Source organism: Macaca mulatta, chromosome 2, assembly GCF_049350105.2.
Source record: "Macaca mulatta isolate MMU2019108-1 chromosome 2, T2T-MMU8v2.0, whole genome shotgun sequence".
Classification (NCBI taxonomy): Eukaryota; Metazoa; Chordata; class Mammalia; order Primates; family Cercopithecidae; genus Macaca; species Macaca mulatta.
In genome coordinates, this window is record NC_133407.1 from 4108995 (window position 1) to 4136905 (window position 27911).

At 51.9% G+C, this 27911-nt stretch overlaps 1 protein-coding gene across 12 annotated transcripts in view; it reads left to right on the forward strand.

The window, feature by feature from the left end:
• Window positions 1-3355: 3355 nt before the first annotated feature.
• TMEM44 (transmembrane protein 44) overlaps window positions 3356-27911 on the forward strand; it is a 43472-nt gene continuing 18916 nt past the window's right edge. For 3 of the 12 annotated variants that reach the window (XR_013413476.1, XR_013413477.1, XM_015132539.3), the window contains exons 1-9: window positions 3356-3892; window positions 6688-6814; window positions 9567-9660; window positions 12019-12185; window positions 12398-12484; window positions 17682-17852; window positions 19536-19682; window positions 23579-23683; window positions 27499-27626. Coding sequence is in view for 8 of the 12 variants with exons in the window: in XM_015132539.3 (XP_014988025.3) it covers window positions 3756-3892; window positions 6688-6814; window positions 9567-9660; window positions 12019-12185; window positions 12398-12484; window positions 17682-17852; window positions 19536-19682; window positions 23579-23683; window positions 27499-27626 (1163 nt within the window). In the remaining 4 variants the exon portion in view is untranslated. The remainder of the gene's footprint in view (window positions 3893-6687; window positions 6815-9566; window positions 9661-12018; window positions 12186-12397; window positions 12485-17681; window positions 17853-19535; window positions 19683-23578; window positions 23684-27498; window positions 27627-27911) is intronic. The other 9 variants (XR_013413478.1, XM_015132538.3, XR_013413479.1 and 6 more) reach the window with 7 other exon arrangements.

Below are 27911 nucleotides of genomic sequence, written 5' to 3' on the forward strand. Positions count from 1 at the left end.
TGTGATCTCGTCTCACTAGAACCTCCCTCTCCCAGATTCAAGCAACGTGCCCTCCCCGAAGAGAAAGCTGTTGAGCTGCTGGCCTGTCTCCCCCAGGTGGCTGGGATTTACGGTCACCATTGGCTGCCCACTCCCGTAGGGCCACCCGGGCCGCTGCAGCCCTTCCTTCAGAAGGACGGTGCCTGAGGTCCTGCCACCTCTGCCAACAGGAAATGCCTTTGAGCAGTCACATCACTGCCTAGCGTCCAGGAGGACAAGTGCTCTGGTCCTCTTGTTAGTTTTTCTTTTTGGCTAACTCTGAACCATGGCCAAAAACATTATCTTTAGCTCCTGGGAAGCTGCTGGACCTCTGAGGAGCCTGGTTAAGGAACTGATTCATTTCCTGAGGGCCGACCACGTGCAGAGCCCTGTGGAAAGTACAGGGAGAACTGGGCAGGGTTCTGATGACCCGGAGGGAGGTGGTTAGAAGATACTGTCCACAGTGTTCGCTGCAGGATGAAGTCCCGACTCCCTCGCGACTGAACGCTGACCGTCTCACCTCCCTGCTGTGGGTGCTGCCCTGCCTCTGCTATTTGCCTTTCTCCCTATACCATCTCTTGCCGCTTCCAAGGGCCTCTGCAGAGCTGCGGCCATGGCCTTGTTGCCAAAAGCAAACATTCTCCAGCGTTATTTATTGAAAACCTTCCCCCACACACGCCCGCCCACAATGCGGGGTGTCGTCAATGTACTTTAAACATGCCCCTACTGTAGTGCATGTCATATTTTTATGGCTTGTTTAAAAATCAGCATATCTGGCCAGGCATGGTGGCTTACACCTGTAATCCTAGCACTTTGGGAGGCCGAGGTGGGTGGATCACTTGCGGTCAGAAGTTCAAGACCATCCTGGCCAACATGATGAAACCCTGTCTCTACTTTTTAATGGCCAAAAAAAAGTAGCTTACTTTTAATGGCCAAAACCGCAATTACTTTTGCACCAAAGTACTTTTATTTGTTTTTTGTTTTTTTGAGACAGAGTCTTGCTCTGTTGCCCAGGCTGGAGTGCAGTGACGTGATCTCGGCTCACTGCAACCTCTGCCTCCTAGGTGCAAGAGATTCTCTTGCCTCTGCCTCCCAAGTAGCTGGGATTATAGGTGCCTGGCACCACACCTGGCAGATTTTTGTATTTTTAATAGAGACAGGGTTTCACCATGTTGCCCAGGCTGGTCTGGAACTCCTGACCTCAGGTGATCCATCCGCCTCAGCCTCCCAAAGTGCTGGGATTACAGGCGTCAGCCACTGCTTCTGGCCTGCACCAAAGTACTTTTGATAGCCAAAACCACAATTACTTTTGCACTATTCTAATATCATCAAATTAGTGATTAGGTTTAATTTCTCCTGAGTGGTTACAACTTTGTTTTGTTTTGAGAGACTAGGGTCTCAAAAACATAGGGGTCCCTATGTTGTCTAGGCTGGTCTCCAACTCCTGGGCTCCACTGATCCTCCCACTTTGGCCTCCCAGAGTACTAGGATTACAGGCATGAGCCTCCTTACCAGGCCAAATCTTAACTTTGAAAACACAATGTACCACTAAAATAGTGTAGCCACTTTGGAAAATAGTCTGGCAATTCCTCAAAACGTTAAACACAGTTACCATAGACCCCAGCAAGGACACTCCTAGGTATATACCCAAGAGAACATGAAACCCATGTCCACACAAAAACTGTATACAAATGTTCAGAGCAGCATTATTCATAATAGCCCAAAGGTCAAAGCAACCCAGATGTCCAACTGATGAATGGATAAATGACATGTGGTATAAAAATACTCATACAATGTATTATGAGCCATAAGCAGGAATGAAGTACTGATACATGCAGCAACATGAAGGAACCTTGAAAACATGCGAAGTGAAAGTCACAGAAAGGTCACATAGTGGATGACTGCACTGATGTGGAATATCCAAAATGGGCAAATCCATAGAGACAGAAGGTAGATTTGCGATTCCTGGGCTGGGAGTGTTGAGGGGAGTGGAGAGTAACTGCCGGTGGGCAGGGTTTATTTTCAGGTGGGGGTGATGAAAATGTTCTAAAAGTAGATAATGATGTTGGTTGCACAACGCTATGCATACACTAAAAACTGCTGAATTGTACGTTTTATTTTTTGTTTTGTTTTGAGATGGAGTCTTGCTCTGTCACCCAGGCTGGAGTGCAGTGGCGCCATCTCAGCTCACAGCAATCTCCACCTCCCGGGTTCAAGCGATTCTCCTGTAGTAGCTGGAATTACAGGCACGCGCCACCATGCCCGGCTAACTTTTTTATTTTTAGTAGAGATGAGGTTTCACCATGTTGGCCAGGCCAGTCTTAAACTCCTGACCTCAAGTGATCCGCCCACCTCAGCCTCCCAAAGTGCAGGGACTACAGGTGTGAGCCAGCATGCCTGGCCAGAATTGTACATTTTAAAAGGACTATGTTGGCTGGACATAGTGACTCACGCCTGTAATCACTTTAAGAGGCTGAGGCGGGTGGATCATGAGGTCAGGAGTTCAAGACCGGCTTGGCCAACATGATAAAACCCCATCTCTACTAAAAACACAAAAAGTAGTCAGGTGTGGTGGCACGTGCCTGTAGTCCCAGCTACTTGGGAGGTTGAGGCAGGAGAATTGCTTGAACCTGGGAGGTGAAGGTTGCAATGAGCCAAGACCGGCCATTGCACTCCAGCCTGGGCAACACAGTGAGACTCTGTCTCAAAAAAAAAAAAAAAAAAAGATTATGTTTATGGCATATAAATAATATCTCAATAAAGCTGCAGTTTTGTAGTTTTTTTTTTAATTAAAAAAATGATTTTTTATCAAATCTGCACCTTCTGTAGAAATATTTTTTTCAAGTCATGTCTTGCTTTAAACAAAGTTACTAAGATCAATGAGGAGATTTAAAACTTACAATGATAGTTTGCTCTCAAGAAAAACAGCCCTGTGTGCTTGAACTGTGAGGCGTGTGGCTGGACAGGCGGCGGCCGGTTCCAGAGAAAACAAGCTCCTTGGCTGCCAGGGCTGTGGGTTAGGATGACACCAGAAGCCGGGCTTGGGCGACTGCCTGGGGGCGGAGGGTGCCACTGACAGCTTCAGAAAGGAGAGTGAGACGCAGATGTGGGGGTATTTGTTCTCCAGCACGTTTGTTTCCTCCTTCCTGGCCTTGCACCCCGCCCCCCCTTTTTACTGCGCCCTGTCCGGGATCAGGACCAGGCCCCCTTCACCTTGGGATCCCAGCACCCATGGGCTTCAGCAGCGCAACTAATTGCTGATGGCTCAGGAAATGTGCGTAATATGCAGGAAGGGACGCCGTGCCTTACAGCGACCGGCAGGGACTCGGCCCTCCACGAGCCCAGCCGCCCGCCCCGCTCCGGCCAGGATGTTGGAGGTGGGTGACCGCGAAGAGGTCGGCAGGGAGCGGGCGCCGCCGCGGGCCGGGGGGCGGGGGCCGCCGTCTTTGTGCCCGGGAAGCTCCCAGCTCCCGCCGCTGGGGGGCGGCCTCCGCCCCGCCGACCCCCGACAATAGCGCAAGGGGTGGGGAGCGCGCGGTCCCGGAAACTTTTCTCCGGCGCCTTCGCCGCCGCCGCCGCCCGCGCCCGGGAGCGCGCTTTTCTCTGCCCGCGGTCGGTGCGCTCAGCCGGAGCCGCCGCGGCGGAAAGGAACCCAGAGAAGGCGGCGCTCGGGGCTGCCCGCGGCGAGGGAGGCTGCGCCCAGGTCACCGGCCCCGCGGAGAGCGCCCAGCCGCGCCATGGGGGAGGCGCCCAGCCCCGCGCCCGCGCTCTGGGACTGGGACTACCTGGACCGCTGCTTCGCCCGCCACCGCGTCTGCATCTCCTTCGGCCTGTGGATCTGCGCCTCCTCCTGCTGGATCGCCGCCCACGTGCTGTAATGGGGCCGGGGGTCTGGGGGCTGTCGGGAGGGGAAACGGGCGCCACGCCCCTGCTACTCCCTCTCGGAAACCTAGACGAGGGGGTGGAAAAGGGGGATGAAGGAGATGGCTGAGTGATAGGATCCAATGGAACATTGCTGTGTAGACTGAAGTGGGATACTTCTTTCCAGATCCCACGCACAGGGAAGCTGGGCTGAAAGCCAAAGGGAGGAGGCTGGGTGGTGCAGCGGATGGGGCCCCAGGACACCGCGAGCATGAATGCTGTTGTCACCCCTTCCCCCATTGACTCGCGGTGTGACCTGGGCAAGCTCCAGAACCTCTCTGGGCTTCCTGTGACTGGTGATGGATAATACCTCATAGGATGGGGGAGGATTCAATGAATCGGTACCGTTAAAGCACTTAGTAAATGCTCATGAAACATCATTTGTATTGCTCCAGCTAGATCACCAACTCTTAAGGGACCTTGGCAAGTCCCTTGATGTTTCTGGCCTCAGTTTACCCAAAGTCCTTCTAGGCGGGAACGGGCGTAATGATGATCCAGCTGGCCTGTCTTTGCCCTGGTCTGTCCAGCACCTGGACTGGCTTGTCCAGATGCCCACCGTAGCCTAAGTTCTAAGAGTGAATCTCCAGGTCCTCAGCCGCTCTGTCCTAGGCATGGAAATCCACTAGCAGTGCCCAGGATGGTGCCGCTCAAGCATTCCCTGGCAGGGGAGAAAGGACCAGCACCCCTGGGAGACCAGCACCCCCGGGAGAAGTTAGAACTGTCTCCCCGTAGGCGCTCAGTGGATATTCTCCTAAGGCATTTGGTCGTATTGCAGAGACTCTGCAGCCCCACTACCCAGTGACTGGAATACAAATAAAAAGACGCCTAGTATATTTACTGTGGGCCCAGTGTTGCATTCATTAACTCTTTCAATGCCTGCCTCAGAATATCAGCACCAGGAGGTAGGTACTGTTACCCCCACTTTCAGTAGTGAGCCCTGAGGTTCTGAGAGGTTAAATAACTTGTCTGAGCGAAAAGAAAGAACCAAAACCCCAGATCCCAGTGAAAAGGGGCAGGCTGGTAAAAGAGATTAAACTGTCCAGATCAGAGGCTGGAAACTAACAAGGCACTGGACACGCATTAGCCATTTGTTCCTCACAGCCGTCCTCAGACCAGCACTGTTAGGCACTTTGCCAACCTTGCGGGGGTTAAGAGCGAGCCTCTGCTTCTCACACTGCCTGGATCTGGACATACCCATTTGTTTTCAGGGCCTTGCCATCCCTGAATCTCCCCGCTCCCCTTTCTCTTTGGAGAATGTGTGTTCGGAGCGGTGTGTGGGCTGGGTTAAGGTCAGCTGGTACCCTAGCCCCAGGAGCTGGGGAAGTGGCTGAGAACAGGGTGCGGAGCAAAGGCCCTGCGTGGGAAGTCAGAAAACCACCATTAACTCACCTTCTCACCAGACGCCTCTGTTTTGTCCTCCCAAATGGGAGGGTTGATATAAATTATTTCTAATTTGGGTCCGCCTCTGGGAGTCTCCAACTTAAGAATCTTCACTCCTTGGTCATGAATTGGTTTTAGGATCCCAGGGCCCAGATTAAAGTTGATGTTGCCACTGTGAGCTTCAGGCTTGGGCCAGCAGGTCAGGAAATGTCTAGAAAGCCAGGCTTCTGTCCTCATCCACCATTCCCAAGGACAGGCGCTCAGAATCCGCCAAACAGTTCTAAGGATGTGGAATAAGTGCCATCCTCCGGTGAACGGCAGTGAAGCCGGAGCTGCTGCCCTGCCTCAGTGTCTCCAGCAAAGTGTAGCAAGGAGGCATGTGCGACATGTTTCAGAGGCCCTACCAGTGACGCTGATAGAAACGGCCAGCCCCTTCCTGCCCTTCCGTGCATCTTCTCCGTGGATATGGACTGGGGAGGGGCTGTAAGGGGAGAAGCGACAGTGGGGGCACTAAGGGAGGGACAGCCCAAAGTGCCAAAAGGACTCTGTGTAAAGAACGTGGACATAGGCCAGCAGAAGCCAGGCTGCCCCACCTCACAGATGGTTTAGAAGAATTTCACTTTAATTTATTTCAGAGAAACAAGTTGTCTTTTTAATTAGGCAATTAACTCTGCTCGGCAGTTGTCTGCAGTGGTTGGGTTACTTTTTTTTTTTTTCTTTTTTTTTGAGATGGAGTCTCGCTTTGTCGCCCAGGCGGGAGTACAATGGCACCATCTCGGCTCACTACAACCTCCACCTTCTGGGTTCAAGCAATTCTCCTGCCTCAGCTTCCCGAGTAGCTGGGGTTATAGGCTCTCACCACCACACCCGGCTAATTTTTGTATTTTTAGCAGAGACAGGGTTTCACCATGTTGGCCAGGATGGTCTAGAACTCCTGACCTCAGATGATCCTCCTGCCTCGGCCTCCCAGAGTGCAGGTGTGAGCCACCGCACCCAGCCTGAGTTACTTTTATAACCCTCCTGTTTCCTTTTCAAAAAATAAAACACGATGGCTACTTTTTCAGCGCTAAGTGGGGGGTCATCAAACGGAGCCGTCCTGATTTGGAGTCGGAAAGTAATTCCTTTTCATTCAAAGAGGCGGTGTCTTCACATCTCATGAGGTCTAGCTCCTGCCATGGGTGTCTGGACAGGTGGTTCTGGAGTCTTCTGATTGTTTCCCATCTGTAAACTGAGTTCAAAAACACCTGCCAAATACCCTGGGGAGAAAGCATCCCCTGAGGGTGCAGGGTCACAGTTCCCTTTTCAGATGCACGAGTTTGGGTCCAAACTCACGGTTCCTGTGTTCTGTCTACACCCCTGTCACCCCAGGCTTCTCTATCTGAGATGTGCAAAGAAATCCAGACAGGACCAGTCGGCGCTGTGTGCTGCGTGCTGCCTCCTGACCAGTCTGTGTGACACCGTCGGGGCTGTTCTCGCCAGACAGCTCACAATCCAGGTATGTGGGGCCGACAGCTGACAGTGGCTTGGGCCAGCATTAAGAGAGGCCTGGCTTTTCTCTCTGCTGCAGCGTCGTGGCTTCTGTCTTGTTGCTTCAACATGCATAGCACAGTGTCACCTCAGAGCCTGTGCCTTGCTGTTCTTTCTGCCCCCCTCAGAGGCTCTTGTTCCCGATATCCACTTGGCTCCCTGCTTAGTCCTTCAAGTCTTTGCTCAAAAGTCACTTCTCATAGCCAGGAGCGGTGGCTCACACTGTAATCCCAGCACTTTGGGAGGCTGAGGCGGGTGAATCACCTGAGGTCAGGAGTTTGAGACCAGCCTGGCCAACATGGTGAAACCCTATCTCTATTAAAAATACAAAAATTAGCCAGATGTGGTGCACGCCTATAATCCCAGCTACTTGGGAGGCTGAGGCAGGGAGAATCACTTGAACCTGGGAGACAGAGGTTGCAGTGAGCCGAGATCACCCCCACTGCACTATGGCCTGGGCGACAGAGCGAGACTCTGTCTCAAAAAACAAACAAGCAAAAAAAAAGTCACCTTCTCAATAAGACCTCCCCTGCTTATAATGGTGACCCACCTCTCGTACCAGTGTTCTGGATTCCCTTATTCTAATCTGTTTTTCTTCTATAGCTTAATCCCTAATACACTATATACTTTACCTATGTGTATTCCTTTTTTTTTTTCTTGAGACAGAATCTTGCTCTGTCACCCAGGCTGGAATGCAATGGTGTGGTCTTGGCTCACTGCAGCCTCCATCTCCTGGGTTCAAGCAATTCTCCTGCCTCAGCCTCCCGAGTAACTGGGATTACAGGCATGCGCCACCACATCCAGCTAATTTTTTGTATTTTTAATAGAGACGGGGTTTCACCATGTTGCCCAGGTTGGTCTCGAACTCCTGGGCTCAGGACAATCTGCCTGCCTTGGCCTCCCAACGTGCTAGGATTACAGGCCTGAGCCACTGCGCCTGACCTGTTTATTACTTCTTGTATGTGAACTCCCATTAGAATGTCAGCTCTACGGGCCGGGCGCGGTGGCTCAAGCCTGTAATCCCAGCACTTTGGGAGGCCGAGACGGGCGGATCACGAGGTCAGGAGATCGAGACCATCCTGGCTAACACGGTGAAACCCCGTCTCTACTGAAAAATACAAAAAACTAGCCGGGCGAGGTGGCGGGCGCCTGTAGTCCCAGCTACCCGGGAGGCTGAGGCAGGAGAATGGCGGGAACCCGGGAGGCGGAGCTTGCAGTGAGCTGAGATCCGGCCACAGCACTCCAGCCTGGGCGACAGAGCGAGACTCCGTCTCAAAAAAAAAAAAAAAAGAATGTCAGCTCTACAAGGGCGAGGATTTGTTCACTGCTGTATCCCCATCACTTAAAACAGCACCTGGCACCTAGTAGGTGCTCAATAAATAGTAATTTACAGCTTTAATCCAGGTAGTGGTGTAGGGTTTGGGGCAAGTGAGAAGTAGTTTCAAGTTTCCTAAAAGCCCAGGCCCTCAAACAAGCCTGTGTGGAAGGCTCCTATCCCAAAACACATATCCCCCAGAAAACCTGTTGTGCCCCCTGTGGAGGCACCTCATGGGATTGGTCTTGGCCTTATGCCCGTCCAGGTAGAAATGAAGGAAGGCAGCTCAGTAGGCAGAGCACAGATTTGGAGCGTTCTAGACCCTGCTTCGAGCAGTGTTGTCTCAAAAGCAAATCACCTTTCATTTTGGATGCCCATTCTCATTAGCTAATAGAATACAATAGGGCCAGCCGCGCGCCGTGGCTCATACCTGCACTCCCAGCGCTTTGGGAGGGTGAGGCAGGCAGATCGCCTGAGGTCAGGAGACCAGCCTGACCAACATGGAGAAACCTAGCTGGGCATGGTGGCGCACGCCTGTAATCCCATCTACTCAGGAGGCTGAGGCAGGAGAATCGTTTGAACCCCAGAGGCAGAGGTTGCAGTAAGCTGAGATCATGCCACTGCACTCCAGCCTGGACAACAGCAAGACTTCATCTCAAAAAAAAAAGAATATGATAGGTCCCAGCTCAAGTCCAATAATAATATTTATTAAAAACTTAACTACATACTTGGCACTACAGACCTTTTGGTATTGACTCCTGGAATACCAGCATCCTATGACGTGAGTGTCCTCATTATTTCTGTTCTACAGACGTGGAGACTGAAGCCTAGAGAGGTTAAGGGTCACCCATCTAGTAAGTAGCAGTGCCAAGATTCCGAGATTCAAACTCCACAATGCAAGTTCTTCACCGCCGACTCTACTGTCAGAGTAGCTGGTGCTTTTAGAGGTGGTTTGCTTTCCCCAGACACTGGTCTAAACACTGCCCATGTACTGTCTCAAGTAACCCTCCTGACAGTCTTTGACGGAGGCACCGTTAGTATGCTTGTTTTGCAGATGAGGAAACTGAGGGCCAGAGAAGCTCAGTGGGCCAAAGGTACACAGCAGAGACTGCCTCATGCAGTGGGACGTGTGTGGAATAGAGCTGGGGGGCTGGGCTCTTATCCCAACCCTACTGGTGGGCATCTGCCTACCTTGGGTTCGGTCATATAAACACCTCATCTCCTCATCAGCCAAGTGGAGGTGATAATGGACTTTTCCGGGGTTGGCGGGAGGTGTCCCTGGAGGAATACACGTGGAGGCACCACATCAGTGTAACCCACGTGATACAGGGTCCCGGATGACAGACGCTGTAGGGGCTGAGAAAAGATGCTTGAATGCCAAGACTCTGTTCCCGTTTGCTCCCAGGTTTTCACTGGTGCCTACCTAGCAGCTGTTGACTCAGTGAACTTTATGTTCATTCTCTTCCCAGTCTGTGGATCCAAATTCAAGTCTAATTCAGGTGAGTGTGTGGCTGTCTTTTCCTGTCTCTATTCACCCATTCATGCATCAGCATGCTGAATGCCTACCCCTTATCACTCCCTGAGTGGGTCCCAGCCAGGCACAAACAAAGGAGAAGGGCCAGGCGCGGTGGCTCACGCCTGTAATCCCAGCACTGTGGGAGGCTGAGGTGGGCAGATCACGAGGTCAGGAGATCGAGACCATCCTGGCCAACATGGTGAAACCCCTGTCTCTACTAAAAATAGAAAAATTAGCCGGGCGTGGTGGCGGGCGCCTGTAGTCCCAGCTACTCAGGAACCTGAGGCAGGAGAATCGCTTCAACCCGGGAGGCAGAGGTTGCAGTGAGCCGAGATCGCACCACTGCACTCCAACCGGGGTGACAGAGCAAGACTCCGTCTCAAAAAAAACAAAAATAACACCCCCCCCCCCGCCAAAAAAAGAAGGAGAGGATCCTTCTTTGAGGCTGCCAGCTACTTTTTTAAATGTTTGTAGAGATAGGGTCTTGCTATGTCGCCCAGACTGGCCTCAAACTTTTGGCCTCAAGCAATCTTCCCAACTCAGCCTCCCAAAGTGCTGGGATTACAGGCATGAGCCACGGCACCACGTGGTTCATCCCTCTTTTTTTTTTTTTGAGGTGGAGTTTTGCTTTTGTCGCCCTGCGTTAGGGCTGCCAGCTGGTGTGTGCACACTGTGGGCAGCCAGAGGGAGGGAAGGGCTGCCAGTGTCAAGGAAGCACGGGGCACTAGAGCTGGGGCCACAGGCAGGGCACTCCAGGCACACAGCAGCATGGGCAAAGGCTAGGAGGAGGCGTGGAGCAGCGCTTGGGCATGAATAGTGATAGCTTAGTGTGCAGGTTTGGGGTGGTCAGGCGAAGCTTCACAGCTACTGGAAGTGGGTGGCAGGAATGGGCACGGGGCACAGCAGGCACAGCAGGGGTTGGAAATGGCTGGGCCAGGGTGAGTGGCCCCAGATATCTGTGGCTGGGGCTTCTTGAGAAGGGTCAGCCGTGTGCTTGGGCCCTTGTTCAAAAAGGGGATGAGGGACCGGGTGTGGTGGCTCACCCCTGTAATCCCAGTGCTTTGGGAAGCCAAGACAGGCAGATCATTTTGAGGTCAGGAGTTCAAGACCAGTCTGGCCAACATGGTGAAACCCTGTCCCTACTAAAAAAATACAAAACTTAGCTGGACGTGGTGGCATGCACCTGTGATCCCAGCTACTTGGGAGGCTGAGGCAGGAGAATCGTGTAAACCCGGGAACTGGAGGTTGCAGACTGCACCACTGCACTCCAATGTGGGCGACAAGAGCAAAACACCGTCTCAAAAAAAAAAGGGGATGAACCACGTGGTGCCGTGGCTCACACCTGTAATCCCAGCACTTTGGGAGGCTGAGTCGGGAAGATTGCTTGAGGCCAAAAGTTTGAGGTGAGCCTGGGCGACATAGCAAGACCCTATCTCTACAAACATTTTAAAAAGCAGCTGGGCGTGATGGTACATGCCTGTGGTCCCAGCTCCTTGGGAAGCTGAGGTGGGAGGATCACTTGAGTCCAGGAGGTGGAGGCTGCAGTGCGCGGTGATTGCACCACTGCACTCCAGCCTGGGTGACAGAGCGAGACCCTGTCTCGAAAATAAATCAGTAAACCCAAGGGGATGCTGCGTCAGTGTGTAGTGTAGCACGCCCTCAGCGGCTCACTGCTGCCCAGAAGAGAAACGCTCTTTTTAGAGTTTCTCAGGAGAGAGCTGGGCAGTGGCTTACACCTGAAATCCCAGCCACTCATGAGGCCGACGTGGAGATCGCTTGAGCCCAGGAGTTCAAGTCCAGCCTGGGCAACCTAGTGAGACCTCATCTCTAAAAGAAAAAATAAAGAGAATTGCTCAGAGGAGTGCCTATCTTATATTTCAAGGACAAAGACACTGCTCATTGCTGTTTGTCCTGCGCACAGTTCCCGCTGGTGCCACCACTGATTCACTGGTGGATGCTTTTACCATGCTCGCACCAGTTCTGCTCTGCGGAGGTTGGAGAAACCACCAGGGGATGGTGCCTTATCCTTAGGAGCTCTAGTCCAGAAGAGGCACTGCTGTCTACATGCAGATGCATATGAGAGAAGATAATGTCATCTCTGCCCAAGGAAGGAGAACAGCACGTTATGGGGGTGGGGTGTGCAATCGGTGGTGGAGAGGAAAGGCTGCTTGAAGAGGTGGCACAACTACAGGGCCCTGAAGGGTGGGGAGGAGCCGGCCTGCAGAATAACTTGGGAACCCGTTTTGGCGTTGTGTGGGGAGCTGACACCAGTTCTTCCCACGCAGCTATCTGACAAGGTCTAGGTTCCAGGAGCCCTGTGGGATTTTGTTGTCTACTGCAGATCGGGAAGCCCGAGAGAGGAAGAGGAGGCGGCAACTCAGGGCCAGTGTGTTTGCCCTGGCCCTGCCGCTGAGCCTGGGCCCGTGCTGGGCTCTCTGGGTTGCTGCCCCAAAGGCTTCAGCCACCATCCGGGGGCCACAGCGGAGGCTGCTGGCGAGCCTGCTGCAGGTGAGGCTGGGCCACCCTGGGGAGGACTCGGGGTACTGCATGTCCTGCCAAATGCCTGGGGTGGGATGACGCGGGGGCTGGGGGAGTGGGGTTAAGCCTTCCTTTGTTGGAAGAAACCTCTGAAAGCAGAAAAGGAATCCTGAGCTTTGTCTGTTTCTTGGGGCACATGGACAGTCTGCAGAGTGCTAATGGTGGATCATCTGTTCTTGCAGGAAAATACTGAGATCCTCGGCTACCTGCTGGGTAGCATTGCCGCCTTTGGCTCCTGGGCTTCTCGGATCCCCCCTCTCTCCAGAATTGTGAGGCTGGGGTGGGGTTGGGACTGTGGGTCACATGGCAGGCCTTGGGGCATCTGGGAGCATCCTGAGAGGGTCATGGGACGGGAGTGTGGTGTCACTGTGTGTGCATGCACATGGACTCAGCTTTTTCTGAAGAGCGTTGGTGTGTATGGCAGCAAGGAGGGGATGTGTGTGGAGGGGGCAGCCAGCCCAGGGCGTCCTGAGGACGGCGGGAGCCTCTCGGGGAAAACCCGTGGGTTCTTTCCCATTTCCTATAGCACATGAAAAGCAGGCTGTGAGGAAAAAGCCCCTGAGGCTGGCTAAACCCATGAGAGAATGAGATTGGAGAGACTCCAGGCAGTCAGGTATGAGGTTCTGTGTAGATCAAGAGTGTCTTAGGCCGGGCGCAGTGGCTCACGCCTGTAATCCCAGCACTTTGGGAGGCCGAGGTGGGCAGATCACTTGAGGTCAGGAGTTTGAGACCAGCCTGGCCAACACGGTGAAACCCTGTCTCTACTAAAATACAAAAATTAGCCAGGCATGGTGGTGTGTGCTTGTAATCCCAGCTACTCTGGAGGCTGAGGCAGGAGAATCGCTTGAACCCAGGAGGCAGAGGTTGCAGTGAGCCGAGATCATGCCATTGCACTCCAGCCTGGGCAACAAGAGCAAAACTCCATCTCAAAAAAAAAGAGTGTCTTATTGGCAGGCATTCTCCAGGCATCCACATTGAGGGAGGCCCTGTGTCAGCCGGTCTTGTGGGGGATAAGGTGTGAGCAGGGGCGAGCGCTTGCCCTCCGGGACCTCACAGTCTCATGGAAGACACAGGGATGTGAAGCAGCATCTCCTAACGCTCCAAGAAAGATAGAAACAAATGTTTGGGTGTCAGAGAGAGAGAGAGAAGGCTCCTACGCCCTTCAAATGAGCAAGGGTGAAGACTGTTTACACTGCCAGACTGTGGGGTGGGGGGAGACGTCACGTTGCCTCAGGAGGGAACGTGAATTTGAGGACACAGGCTAGGGAAAGGCCATCGGCAGAGGAGACCGCACAGGAAAAGCCCCCATGCGTGAAAGCGCCTGAGAAACGGCGAGACACTGTGGACGTGTGACGGCTGCTCTGCCAGATCTTCTGTGCAGACGACTCTGAGACAACTGTTCCTGTCTCACTGATGGAACAGTGGGTAAACCCAGCACCATGACATGTCATAGGCCCATTTAGTCTAAAAAGAATCAGCTGGGCGCGGTGGCTCATGCCTGTAATCCCAGCACTTTGAGGGGCCGAGGCGGGCGGATCACCTGAGGTCAGGAATTCAAGACCAGCCTGACCAGCATGGTGAAACCCCGTCTCTATTAAAAGTACAAAAATTAGCCAGGCGTGGTGGCGGGTGCGTGTAATCCCAGCTACTCTGGAGGCTGAGGCAGGGAGAATCACTTGAACCCAGGGGGCGGAGGTTGCAGTGAGCCGAGATCGTGCCATTGCTCTCCAGCCTAGGTGACTGAGCAATACTCCATCTCAAAAAAAAAAAAAAAAATTACGTGCCCAGGAGCGTCTTGGTTGAATAGCAGCTCCGGGGGACAGCATTCAGGGCTGGAGGGTAGTTCGTGGTGGGTGGTGAAGTCAGTGAAGCTGCATTCTGTGCTGTGACTGCCAGAAGCCTCGCGGGCCTGGGCCTCATCAGCAGGTGTCCTGTCTTTACATTAACGGAGGGGAGAGTGGCGAGCGCTGGGCTCAGCTCAACAGCCCACCGGGGTGGCTCTCCGGGGTGGTGCCAGAGCTGAGAGACCAGGTTGCATGAAGGCCTTTGAAGAAGCTGGCACTGTGCCCTGACCGCCGGTAGTAGCTCCCTAGGGCTGTCATAACAAAGTGCCACTAACTTTCAAAAACAGAAATGTATTGTCTCAGTGCCAGAGGTCAGAAGTCTGAGATCAAGGTGCCGGCAGGGCCATGCTCCTGCAGGCGCTGGGGAAGGATCTGTTCCCAGATCCAAGTGATTCTTCTGCCTCAGCCTCCCGCATAGCTGGGACTACAGGCGTGCACCACCATGCCCAGCTAATTTTTGTATTTTTAGTAGAGATTGGGTTTCTCCATGTTGGCCAGGCTGGTCTCGAACTCCTGACCTCAGGTGGTCCACCTGCCTCGGCCTCCCAAGTGCTGGGATTACAGGTGGGAGCCACCGCGCCTGGCCCCTTCCTGTTGAGTAAAAGGAAGAACTTCAGGGTAAGACACTGCACAGTGCCTGGCACCTGGAGAGCCGCCAGCATTACCCCTGCCTTAGGAGGTAGTCAGCTCCCCATCACTACAAGGTATTGAAGCCTGAGGGCCCCTGGGCAGGACAATAGAGTGAAGTTGCACTAGGGACTCGGGAAAGGAAACATGCTGTATTTCTAGGTACGGAGCTGCTGCCGCCTCTCTGTGACTCTGGTTCCAGGAGGAAGAGCCCAGAGCTAGGGTACCCTTCGTAGGGAGAAACCCAGCAGGGTTTGGGGTGTTCTGGGAAGCCAGGCAGCATGGCTTCAGACCCTGGCTCTCCCAGAAGCTGCTCCTAATTTGGCCGTGGTGAGGTTGCTGAGGAGAAGATGGCTGGGTCGCTTTGGTGGCAGCGTTCCCATTGCTCCAGGAGGGAGTCCTTGAGTGGGCCAAGGGGCACGAAATGCCCACTGATGAGCGAAGCCTTGTGCTGACACCAGGAGTCCTGGCAGCTGCAGAGACCATCCGAGGCCTGTCCTGCCTCTAGCCCTTACATGGATGTGCCAGGCAGCCCAGGCTGGGGCATGGCGCCGGCCTCTGTGCTGTCTGTAGGCAAGGCCTGCCTAGGCTGGAGAGGGACTGCCACGTCTCGTCCAGTCACAATCCAGTTCCGTTCTTCAAGCAGTGGTTAAGCACCTACTGTATGTCTGGCACTGCAGGTAAATAGAGCTCTCCATTTTTCTCAGGGTCGGCCCCAGGACTGACCCTGGGAAGAGACTGCTTTGGAGGACAGTGGTCACTGTCACTGGCTTAGCACGGGAACGAGGGCAGAGGGCTCCCCAGCGCAGTTCATCCTGAGCAGCAGCGAGAGCAAGGCCCAGCCCTGCTCTGCCCGCCACCTCCCCTCTGGCCGTCAGTGTCCTCTCTAACGTGGTGGTGGGTGCTTGGGTGGGGGCGGGGGGTCCAGGCACCTCTAGCCATAGCAGTGCTGCTTCCTGTGTGAGGTAGGAAGGGCCGAAGGGAAAGGGCGTCGTCTCCACCCTCAGCCTCTGGGCGCAGTGGGCCAGGGCTCACCCTCCCAGCCGCTGCTCCCCAGCGAAGTGCGGCACTGTGCCCTCTCCGCTACGCAGTCTTCTGGGGGCAGGCCAGACACAGGGAGGCCTGGGGACAAACCAGAGGGGACGCAGATTATTTTTGAGAGTTAAATTTAAAGTGGGGCGAAGTTGGCCACAACATGCTTTTTCTCCGGAATTTTTCTCATTCCCTAGCCAAGGTCTATATATCTGTAAGTATGGTCATCAAATGAACATAGGTAATGAGTCATGTAATGAGTTTATATATGTATTACATACAAACTAAATTTTATATGTATTATATATAAACTGAATTTTATATATATAAACTAAATTATATATAAACTTAACTATATATAGTCTAACTTACATAAAACTAAATTATGTAAAAATTATAATTTATAGGCCGGGCGCGGTGGCTCAAGCCTGTAATCCCAGCACTTTGGGAGGCTGAGACGGGTGGATCACGAGGTCAGGAGATCGAGACCATCCTGGCTAACACGGTGAAACCCCGTCTCCACTAAAAAATACAAAAAACTAGCCGGGCGAAGTGGCGGGCGCCTGTAGTCCCAGCTACTCGGGAGGCTGAGGCAGGAGAATGGCGTGAACCTGGGAGGCGGAGCTTGCAGTGAGCCGAGATCCGGCCACGGCACTCCAGCCTGGGCGACAGAGCAAGACTCCGTCTCAAAAAAAAAAAAAAAAAAAAAAAATTATAATTTATATATGAGCTTATCTAATGAATTATAATTTTAAATATATGAATTAAAATTAAATAATTTTAAAATTAAATAATTAAAATTAAAAAACTAATGAGTTTAATATATAAACTATTTAATTTTAATTCATATATTTATAGGTATATAATCAGAAATATATGGTGTTTGTATATATACATATTCATATACATAGAGTGACTTCCTGCATATAAAGGCTACTTACATATAAATATAAATAGTGCATATTTCCTTTTGTTGAACCAATATTTTTATTACGTATTCTTCAGAAATGTCCTCTTGGCTTTAAAATTTCCAGAATATCATCTCTCATTTTTTGGATCTTCCCCAGGTGACCTGGGTCAGAGTCAGTGATCCCAGGGAGAGAAGGGCCAGGTCTCAGCTCTTCTGATTCGGTCCCTGTGTTAGGCTGTTCTTGCGTTGCCTCGGGCTGGGTCATTTGTAAAGATGTAATTGGCTCACGGTTTTGCAGGCACCCAAGCATGACGCCAGCATCTGCCGGGCTTCTGGGGAGGCCTCAGGGAGCTTTTACTCATGGCTGAAGGCAAAGTGTGAGCTGGCAGAGAGAACAAAGAGGGTGGAAGGGAAGGGGCCACACACACGTTTTTAACCAGCCAGATCTCAGGAGAACTCAGTCACTCTCGCGAGGCCAGCACCCAGGGGATGGTGCCAAACCATTTATGAGAAATCCACCTCATGATCCAACCTCCTCCCACCAGGCCCCACCTCCAGCACTGGGGATTACGACTCAGCGTGAGATCTGGGGGGACAAATGTCCAAACCATCCCAGTCTCCCTCACGTTCTCCCAGCGGACATTGGGGAGCCGCTGCCCAGGGTCACGTGCTGGGGCCCTGGGATGGCGAGGACCCCCACCCAGCCCTCAGGAGCCCTCCGACTGTGTAAAGAGCTGAGTCATGATCAGTCAAAGGTACTCTGCTGGAGGGACGTGTTAGGGCCCAGAAAAGGGAGTTGCTCGCTCCCCTTAGGGTTGAACTGGTAAGGGGAGGTTTCTCAGAGTTAAGTTTAAGCCAGGTTTTGAGGGATGAGTAGGAGTCTGATAGGCCGAAGAAGCAACTCGAGCAAAAGCTGGAAGTCTAACAGAAGCATTGCCCTGGGCGACTGGCTGCAGGCAGAGGGCTTGCCTGGCAACCTGCTGTGCCACTGAGGGCCCTGGGTCTTGTGATCTGCTGCTCCTCCCTACCCAGCCCCTCCCTCTCTCTGCCCAGTGCCGGGGGAAGACATTTCCTTCCATCCACCTGTGGACTCGGCTCCTGTCGGCCCTGGCTGGCCTCCTCTATGCCTCAGCCATTGTGGCCCACGACCGGCAGCCTGAGTACCTGCTGCGGGCCACACCCTGGTTCCTGACCTCCCTCGGCCGCGCAGCGCTGGACCTCGCTGTATCCACCCCAGGCCTGGGGAGTGCCCTGCTTGCAGCCAGAGGAGGCCTGTGTCTCCTCCCCTCACTGCCCCTGCTCCCACCCTCCTTTTCTCTTGCTAGCTGGAACTCTCCCAGCAGTCAGGGCAGGCAAACACAAATGCAATTATTTGTAGCTTTATGTTTCTTTTTTTTTTTCTTTTTTTGAGATGGAGTCTCGCTGTGTTGCCCAAGCTAGAGTGCAGTGGCGTGATCTTGGCTCGCTGCAACCTTCACCTTCCAAGTTCAAGCAATTCTCCTGCCTCAGCCTCCCAAGTAGCTGGGACTGCAGGTGCATGCCACCACATCTGGCTAATTTTTGTATTGTTAGTGGAGACTAAACATTTTTGTATTTTTAGATGCTGACTGTGGATAATGGCTGTGGCGTGTTGCTGGTGGGGTGTGTGTGAAGGCAAAGGCAGGGCCGCACCCTCTCTGCAGGCACCAGCGGGATCTTCGCTTGCCTCTTCCAGCTGCTAGTGGAGTTGCAGGAGCTGCTAGTGGCTCCTGGTGTCCCTTGGCACATGGCAGCATCGTTTTCATTTCTGCCTCGGCCTTCACATGGCCTTCTTCCCTTGGTGTATCTTCGTGTATCTCCTTTTCTTATAGGGACCCCAGCTGTTGGAGTTAGGGCCCAGTCCAATCCACTATGACTTCATTATCTAATTATATCAGCAAGGACCCTACTTCCGAATAAGGTCACAGTCTGGGCCAGGTGCAGCGGCTCACACGTGTAATCCCAGCACTTTGGGAGGCCGAGATGGGAGGATCACCTGATGTCAGGAGTTTGAGACTAGCCTGGCCAACATGGTGAAACCCCACCTCTACTAAAAATACAAAAATTACCCGGGCATGATGGCAGGTGCCTGTAATCCCAGCTACTTGGGACGCTGAGGCAAGAGAATCGCTTGAACTGGGGAGGCAGGGGTTGCAGTGAGCCAAGATCATACCACCGCACTCCAGCCTGGGTGACAGAGGAAGACTCTGTCTCAAAAAAAAAAAAAAAAAAGGGTCAAATTCAGAGGTGGATCTGAATTCTGAATTTTCAGGGATGCTATCCAACCGACCGCATGTATTGTCACTGTAAGCCAGGCCTGTCAAGAAAGATGTTTTCCAAAATGCTTTTGTTTCGCAAATATTTACCAAGTCCTTGTTAGGGACAGGGTCACATTGGATGCTGGGCCCTTGTGGGGACATGGGGACAGGAATATCCACCCTAGCCCTGTCTTCAGATGAGCTCCTCTTGGTCCCAGGCAGGATAATACCACGGAGGGAGGAGAGTAGGTGACTGGGGAGGGAGGAGAGTAGGTGAGTAGGGAGGGAGGAGAGTAGGTGAGTGGGCAGGGAGGAGAGTAGGTGCGTGGGGAGGGAGGAGAGTAGGTGAGTGGGGAGGGAGGAGAGTAGGTGAGTGGGGAGGGAGGAGAGTAGGTGAGTGGGGAGGGAGGAGAGTAGGTGAGTGGGGAGGGAGGAGAGTGGGTGCGTGGGGAGGGAGGAGAGTGGGTGAGTGGGGAGGGAGGAGAGTGGGTGAGTGGTGGAGGGAGGAGAGTAGGTGAGGGGGGAGGGAGGACAGTAGGTAAGGGGGGAGGGAGGTGGCAGCATGGTGTGAAGGGGTGAAGGGCCGCGCTAGGCTGCTGGAATATTCCTACCTTAACTTCCACCATCTCAGATTATTTTCCTTTCGTGTGTGATGAAGAGCAAGATGAGACAGGCCTTAGGATTTGCCACTGAAGCCAGAGAGAGCCCTGACACCCAAGCCCTTTTGACCTGTGCAGAGAAAGAGGAAGAAAACCAGGAGGCAAGGAACGAGGACAAGGTCTCTCAGGCTGGAAAACTCTGGTCCTACAACAGTATCCTAAGAAACAGCAGGATACTGCGGACGTGTGAAAGCTGCCTGCCGAGTGAAAGCTGCCTGCCGAGCGTTCTCTGCAGGCGACTCAGACAGCTGTCCTGTCTCGCTGACAGAACAGTGGCCAAACCTAACACATAACATGTAACGGGCCCATCCTGTTTACTGGCATGGAGTGGACGGGGCAGTGAGCCTCCATGAGGGCCGGGGCTTGGGAATTCCGGAAGTCCTTCCCTGCTTGCCCAGTTGGTCACTTTATTTTTATTTTTTTTAATCGATTGATTGATTGATTGATTGAGATGGAGTCTTGCTCTGTTGCCCAGGCTGGAGTGCAGTAGCACAATCTCAGCTCACTGCAACCTCTGCCTCCCAGGTTCAGGTGATTCTCCCGCCTTAGCCTCCCAAGTTGCTGGGATTACAGGCACGTGCCACCATGCCTAGCTAATTTTTTGTATTTTTAGTAGAGACGAATGGGGTTTCACCATGTTGGCCAGGCTGGTCTTGAACTCCTGACCTCAGGTGATCCGCCCACCTTGGCCTCCCAAAGTGCTGGGATTACAGGCGTGAGCCATGGTGCCTGGCCCAGCTGGTCACTTTAAAAACCTACTGTTTATGCTCAAAGCTAAGGGAACCTCGGATGCCACAGGATCCTCCAGTTTCCCAATTACACAAATGTTTTGAAGTGTTTTTGATCACTTAAAGACTTAATAAATATAGCAATGTAGATGAAATAGTCAAATGCCACTTGATGCTTCTGAAGAATTTACTTGCTGGTATATAAGTTCACATGCTACATACCTTCATCATTTTTCAATGATGTGATTTTCATCCGGGTGCAGTGGCTCACGCCTGTAATCCCAGCACTTTGGGTGGCCAAGGCAGGTGGATTGCTTGAGCTCAGGAGCTCAAGACCAGCCTGGGCAACAGGGTGAAACCCCGTCTCTACCAAAAATACAAAAAAAAGTTGGCCGGGTGTGGTGGCGCGCACCTGTAGTCCCAGCTACTTAGGAGGCTGCGGCAGGAGGATCTCTTGATCCTGGAGGCAGAGGTTGCAGTGAGCCAAGATGGCGCCACTGCACTCCAACCTGAGCTACAGAGTGAGACCCCATCTCAAAAACATAAATTGTGTGATTTTCACTCCTATTTCTTCAAACACTGTATTCCCACTTTCACATGCATCTTGAACATCCGCATCATTCGCACCACCTGACACAGGGCTCCAAGCCTGTCAGCCCACCCGGCTACGTGATCCCGCCTTTGGGAATCGGCTTGTGATGCTGCCCCTCAAAACTCCTCTCAAGCCACAAGGACCCGTTTGCTATTTGTGGTCATTGCAGTGTAACTACTTACTCTATTCCTTGTTTTGTTTTGTTTCGTTTCTGGTTTTTGTTTTGTTTTTTTTTAGTTGATAATGCTAGAAAGCTGATCTTTAAAAGTGTTGTTTTGGAGGTCAGATGCAGTGGCTCACGCCTGTAATCCCAACACTTTGGGAGGCCAAGGCGGGCAGATCACAAGGTCAGGAGTTTGAGACCAGCCTGACCAACGTGGTGAAACCCCGTCTCTACTAAAAATACAAAAATTAGCTGGGTGTGGTGGCAGGCACCTGTAATCCCAGCTACTCAGGAGGCTGAGGCAGGAGAATCGCTTGAACCTGGGAGGCAGAGGTTGCAGCGAGCCAAGATCATGCCATTGCACTCCAGCCTGGGCAACAAGAGCAAAACTCCATCTCAAAAAATAAAAAAGTGTTGCTTAGGCCAGGCACGGTGGCTCACGCCTGTAATCCCAGCACTTTGGGAGGCCGAGGCAGACTGCCTGAGCTCGGGAGTTTGAGACCAGCCTGGGCAACATGGTGAAACCCCGTCTCTACTGAAAATACAAAAAATCAGCCAGGTGCAGTGGCGAGCACCTGTAATCCCAGCTACTCAGGAGGCTGAGACACGAGAATTGCTTGAACCCAGGAGGCAGAGGTTGCGGTGAGCCAGGATCGTGCCACTGCACTCCAGCCTGGGCAACAAAGTGTCTCAAGAAAATAAATAAATAAAAATAAAAAACGAAAGTGATGTTTACAGTAATATCAAACCTTTACAATTATGTCATGCCACCAGCTAAAGTTAATGTGTCTCCTTTTATTGATTTAAATAGATGACCTCTACAAGTAGCCAGTTGTCCAGTTGAGGCCATTTGTCTTCATCAAAAGTTTTTGGTTCCAAATAGTTGAGAAAGTGCCTCAAGGAAAGCTTGTAAGGACTTGAATATGAAGTCACTCCCTCTTTTCTAAGATTTCTTTTTTTTTTTTTTTTGGAAAAAAAATCTCATCTATTACCTGGGCTCTTCATTACCTTAGACTCCTCCCACAAAGAGTGGGAGTGAGGCTGTGAGTAACTTCCTCGGTGGCCAGGATGGAGGAGTAATGAGGAGTGCATTTGGACCGACAAAAACAAAAACTGCTCCTCCGAATGTTCTCCAAATGGCTTAACAATGTCATCCGACTGAGTCCATGAAATAGCAGATGATGGTGTATATGACGCAGATGAAAGCATTTTTTTATATAGGTGCTCAGACCAAAGACCCAAGTTCCCATGAAGGCCATAGTGGAAGTTATTTTCATTTCTTTCTAGCAACTGTTAGGAAATTATATTCCGAAAGGGGGACAAAATATTAACAGAGCTCTGTGTGTCTTGGAATTTTGAAGAGAGATGTAGAAGCCTTTGGAGTCTCTTTAGCAATCCTTCAGAGCAGTGGTTCTCAAAGTGTGGGTCCTAGACCAGGATTACCTGGGAAATTGTGAGAAATGCAAATTTGAGGGCTCCACCCAGATCTCCCGTATCTGACACTGAGGGTGTGGTCCAGCGATCTGCATTTTATTTATTTGTTTATTTATTTTTGAGACGAAGTCTCACTTTGTTGCCCAGGTTAAAGTGCAATGGCATGATCTCAGCTCACTGCAACCTCCACCTCCTGGGTTCAAGCGATTCTCCTGCCTCAGCCTCCTGAGTAGCTAGGATTACAGACACATGCCACCTTGACCGGCCAATTTTTGTATTTTTAGTAGAGACAGGGTTTCACCATGTTGACCAGGCTGGTCTCTATCTCCTAACCTCAGGTGATCGGCCTGCCTTGGCCTCCCAAAGTGCTGGGATTACAGGCTTTAGCCACCGTGCCCGGCCACAATCTGTATCGTAGCAAGCCCACAGGGTGCTTCTGATGTGCACCAAGATTAGAGGACCACAGCTTTGCAAAAGCACTTATTTGACACCTATTGCAGTGGTTCTCAAACTTTGCCGGGTGTCAGAATCACCTGGGGAGCATTTAAACTATCCACTTCCCAGTTACATCTCATACCAATGAAATCAGAATGTCTGGAAGTGGGAAGTCAACATTCGTGGTTTTGTTTGTACGATAGGGCCTCACTCTGTCACCTAGGCTGGAATGCAGTGCCTCCATCACAGCTCACTCCAGATCGCTGCTCAGCTGGGGATCTTCAAAAGCAGAATAGGCCAGGTGTGGTGGCTCACGCCTGTCATCCCAGCACTTCGGGAGGCCGAGGTGGGAGGATCACCCCTGGATCCCTTGAGGCCAGGACTTCAAGACCAGCCTGGGCAACACAGTGAAACTGGTCTCTACAAAAAAAAAAAGATTCCTAATTGATTCTACTGTGCTGCAAAATTTGGGAAACACTGAATTACCGTGACCTGAAAGAGAAAGATAAGACACATAGGAAGCCGAAAGTGAGATGTGCTGTAAAAAAAAGAGAGAGAGAGAAAATACCATGGGGACCCTTTTGAATAAAATGTGACCTTGTTTTTAGAAAATGCCTCCTGACTGAGAATTCTCCTTTCTGTCTCCCTGCCTTTACTTGCAAGAATTTGGATTGGGTGCCTCTCACCACACTGTCACACTGCAAGTCACTGAGGACAATGACAGCAATCAGTCGCTACATGGAGCTGACCATTGAGCCTGTGCAGCAGGTGAGTGGCCATCAGTCACGGCCAGGTGTCTGAGAGGGTGGGAAGCAGTCATGGAAGGCTTCCTGGAGGAGGTGATGCTTTAGCTGAGGGATGGGCAGGAGAAAACAGACAAGCAGGTTAAAAAAGAAGGAGCTCTCCAAGGTTGCAATGGAGGGGCAGATGTAGAGGAGTGTTGGAGAGAAAAATATTTTCCCTGTACCCTCATAACTGATGAAACACAGAGTAACAAGAGAGAAAAACTGTTTAAACAAACAAAAACAGCTTTAATTACTCGTACATGGAAATTTACAAAGAAACATGTGGCTCAAGGAGGTGACCAGATGATGGAGGCGTATATACCATATTAGGCTAAATCAAGCAAAAGAGGTTTGGGGTCCTGGGGTGGGAGGTGAGGTGAGGGAGGGCCTGTGTGGGAAATGAGGGTTGTCTTGCTATGCAGGTGAGAGTCTCTCGGGTGACAAGAGTTGTCTCTGGAAGTAGCTCTCTTCCTGGTGCAGAAATATCTTTACAAATGGAAATTTCCTTTATAAATACAAATTTCCTTTATGAAGGGAAAATGTATACTCTATTTTCAGGCAGTGAGGGGAGGTTAATAGCTTCTGCTTCTGCTGGTTTTCAAATACCTTTAGGTCTGAGGAATCCATATGCTAAAGAGGCATATTTCGGGGTGGTGTATGCTGGTGCCCTTCAGGAGTGAGGGGAGATGAAAGGGCTGGAGGAGGCAGGGGTCGGGTCATTTAGACATGGAGCCTTATCTTTTTTTTTTTTTTTTTGAGTCAGAGTCTCACTCTGTTGCCAGGTTGGAGTACAGTGGCACAATCTCGGCTCACTGCAACCTCCGCCCCGCCAGGTTCAAGTGATTCTCCTGTCTCAGCCTCCCAAGAAACTGGGATTACAGGCATGCGCCACCACGTCTGGCTAATTTTTGTATTTTTAGTAGAAACGGGGTTTCACCATGTTGGCCACGCTGGTCTGGATCTCTTGACCTCGTGATCTGCTGGCCTCGGCCTCCCAAAGTGCTGGGACTACACGTGTCAGCCACCGTGCCCAGCCGTGTCTATCATCTTGAGGGTGATGGGAGTCAGGAGGCTTGAGTACTGGAGACTCAGGGTCAGGCGTGCATTTTAGAGCCATCTCGGGAAGTGGCTGCAGGTGGCCTGGGGGGAAGGAGAGTAGCAGCCGAGCAGTGGGTCAGGGCCAGTCGGAAGCCCGAGGAAGAGGAAGTGTGACCTAAACTGAGGTTGGAGCAGATGGAGAAGCAGAAATGGAGTTGAGCGAGTTGGGAAGTGGAGCGTTGGAGGGGTAAGGAGGTGCAGGTGAGGGAGGGAGGGCTCCGGATGACTCCCTGAGTTCTGACCTACACGGGGGGTCCTCAGAAGGAGGAGGATTGGTAAAGAGGTGACGAGAAGTTCCTCCCATGTCCCACTTTCCCCCCGAGACTGTCTTGTCGAGGTCACCGATGACTTCCAAGCTGTTAAATCCACCATCATTCCATTCTGAGATTCCACGCACCCGGCCACCAGCTGCTCCTGGCGTCTGTGGCCCCCATTCTTCTGTGTTTCCTGCCACCCTCACAGGCTCTTCTTTCCCTTCGGCCTCTGCTGGCTCCTCCGGGTAAACTTGACGGTAGAGAGGGAGTCCAACGCCCTGTCCCAGGCAGGCTCGCTGCTCCTCGTGGGCCCTGCAGTCCCGCAGTCCCCTCGCTCTGCTCACCAGTCCTTGCTAACCCCGACCCGGTTCGTGTCTCCGTCCTTTCCCCTCCCCTCAGTTCCCATCTCGGCTGCCCAGCTGCCCATTCAGCTGTCACCATATGGCGTCTCACACTTACCTCGTCCAATGCCCAGACCGGCTCCTCTCCCCATCTTCCTCATCTTAGTAAATGACGCAGTCTATGCAGTGGTTCAAGCCCAAAATTCCTCTCTTTCCCTGGCCACACCCCCATGCCCATCCATTCCTTTTGAGAGTCCTATAAATGCTTTCTTATTTAAACTAGGTCTTGAGTCCAGCAGCCTCCTGGCCATCATCCTCTCCACTTCTTCTGTGGTCCTGCCCTGCCCATCTCTGATGAGCCCCAGAAAGATCATTCACAAATGTAAATTACATCTTGTTCCTCCTGTGTTTAAAACACTCCTCTGGGCCAGGGCTCTTGGTGGCCCACACCTGTAATCCTAATACTTTGGGAACCTGAGGTCGGAGTATCACTTGAGGCCAGGAGTTCAAGGCCAGCCTGGACCACATAGCAAGACCCCATCTCTCGCCTCCTGTTCACTCCTGTCTCCTGCACAGAGTTTCTCTCCATTCCTCTGCCCAGAATGCTCTCCCTCCCGATTTTTCACACGGCTGCCTCTTTCTTGTCTTTCCAGCTTCAACGTAAATGTCGTCTTCTCCAAAGCTCTTCCCCAACCACCCAGTCCGAAGTAGGACCCCTCTGTCCTACTACTCTATTTTATTACCTATTGAAATTCTCTACAAAGCACTTACCACGATCTTTTGCTTTGGTTTGTCTGTGTCCTGCTGAGATGTAAACTGTATCTCCTGTCTCATTGACTCCTGGTGCCTATAATCTTGCAGTCCTGGCCTCTCAGTAAAGGTGTGTTTTGAATACATGGTCTAGTGTCGAGGGCCCCTGCCAGGCTGCCCAGACACACCGGTGCTCGGAGAGAGTCTGGGCCTGAGAGAGAGGTGTTGCTTTTTGCTGTTGTTCCTTGTATCCTGGGTGCACAGAACCTTGTGTATGACCTAAGCAAAGTTCAGAGAGATTCAGAGCATGCCTTTGTAGCTAAGAGCCCGCTTCAGCCATTACACCATCCTTCCAAAGGGAGGGAGGAAGCAGGGTATGTGGGGAACCCTTGGGAAGGCACGGGAGTCCCTGCAGCGTCTGGCCAAAGCTTTGCACTGGAAAGTTCTACCTCATGGGACTTCCAAAGGAGAACAGTGTAAAAGTTGTATTCACTTTAACCCGTCCAGTAGCTCAGTCTTGAAGGGATTCTTGTTGGGGAACAGATTCCATGAAAGAAGAGCGTGTTCCACCTTCATTCTCTGCCACTGAAGCCCACAAGCGCGTCCTTGGGCTTCCACCCAGCTGCTTCCTTCTGTGTCCATCAGAGGGAGCCCCGAGCCCCGCTGTCCAGCCGGGCTGGCAGGTGCCTCCCTCGGCGCTAGGGGCACCCCTCCCATCACAGCCTATCCACTGAGGGTGAAGGACTTGCCAGGCTCTGAGTAAGCAATAGCAGCCAACACTTACATGGTACTTACGGGCTAGAGTACTGGTCTAAGTGCTTTACACAGGTTAACTTGCCCCCACAGCCGAGCCCTGAGGACTATACCCATTTTACAGATAAGGAAACTGGGGGTTGGAGCGGTTAAGTGACCCGCTCGAGGTCACACAGCTTGTCGGTGATGGAACCGGATTCAGACCTGTGTCTACCTGAGTTTGTGCCATTGACCTCTATGCTGTAAAGCCTTTTACTTGGCATAATGGCTGACACCAAGTAAACACTTGATAAGTGGTGATTTATTATTAATAAAATAATACTATTTACCATGTAAGTGTTAATAAAAATGAGCCTAACAACCATATGAGGAAGTGTCCTCGTGTGTTTTGCATTGCCATAAAGGAACACCTGAGGCTGGGTAATTCAGAAAGAAAAGAGGTTTATGTGGCTCATGGTTCTGCGTGTTTACATGGCGCCAGCATCTGCATCGGTGAGGCCTCAGGCTGCCTCCACTCATGGGGAAGGCAAAGGGAGCAGGCTCCACATGGCAGGAGAGAGAGGAAGGGGTGCCAGCCTCTTTCTAACAAGCAATTCTTACAGAACAGAGTGAGAACTCACCCACCAGAAGGGCTCTTCCGCCAGGATCCAGACGCCTCCCACCAGGCCCCACTTCCAACACTGGGGTCACATTTCAACGTGACAAACCGCATCCAAACCATAGCAGAGAGGTACTGTTATTATTTCTATTTTCTTTTCTTTTTCTTTTCTTTTTTTTGAGGCAGAGTCTTGTTCTGTCACCCAGGCTGGAGTGCAGTGGCATGATCTCAGCTCACTGTGACCCACACCTCCCGTGTTCAAGAGATTCTTGATTCTTATGCCTCAGCCTCCCAAATAACTGAGACTACAGGCACATGCCACCACGCCTGGCTGTTTTGTGTGTGTGTGTTTTTTAGTGGAGAAGGGGTTTTGCCATGTTGCCCAGGCTGTTCTCGAACTCCTGACTTCAACTGATC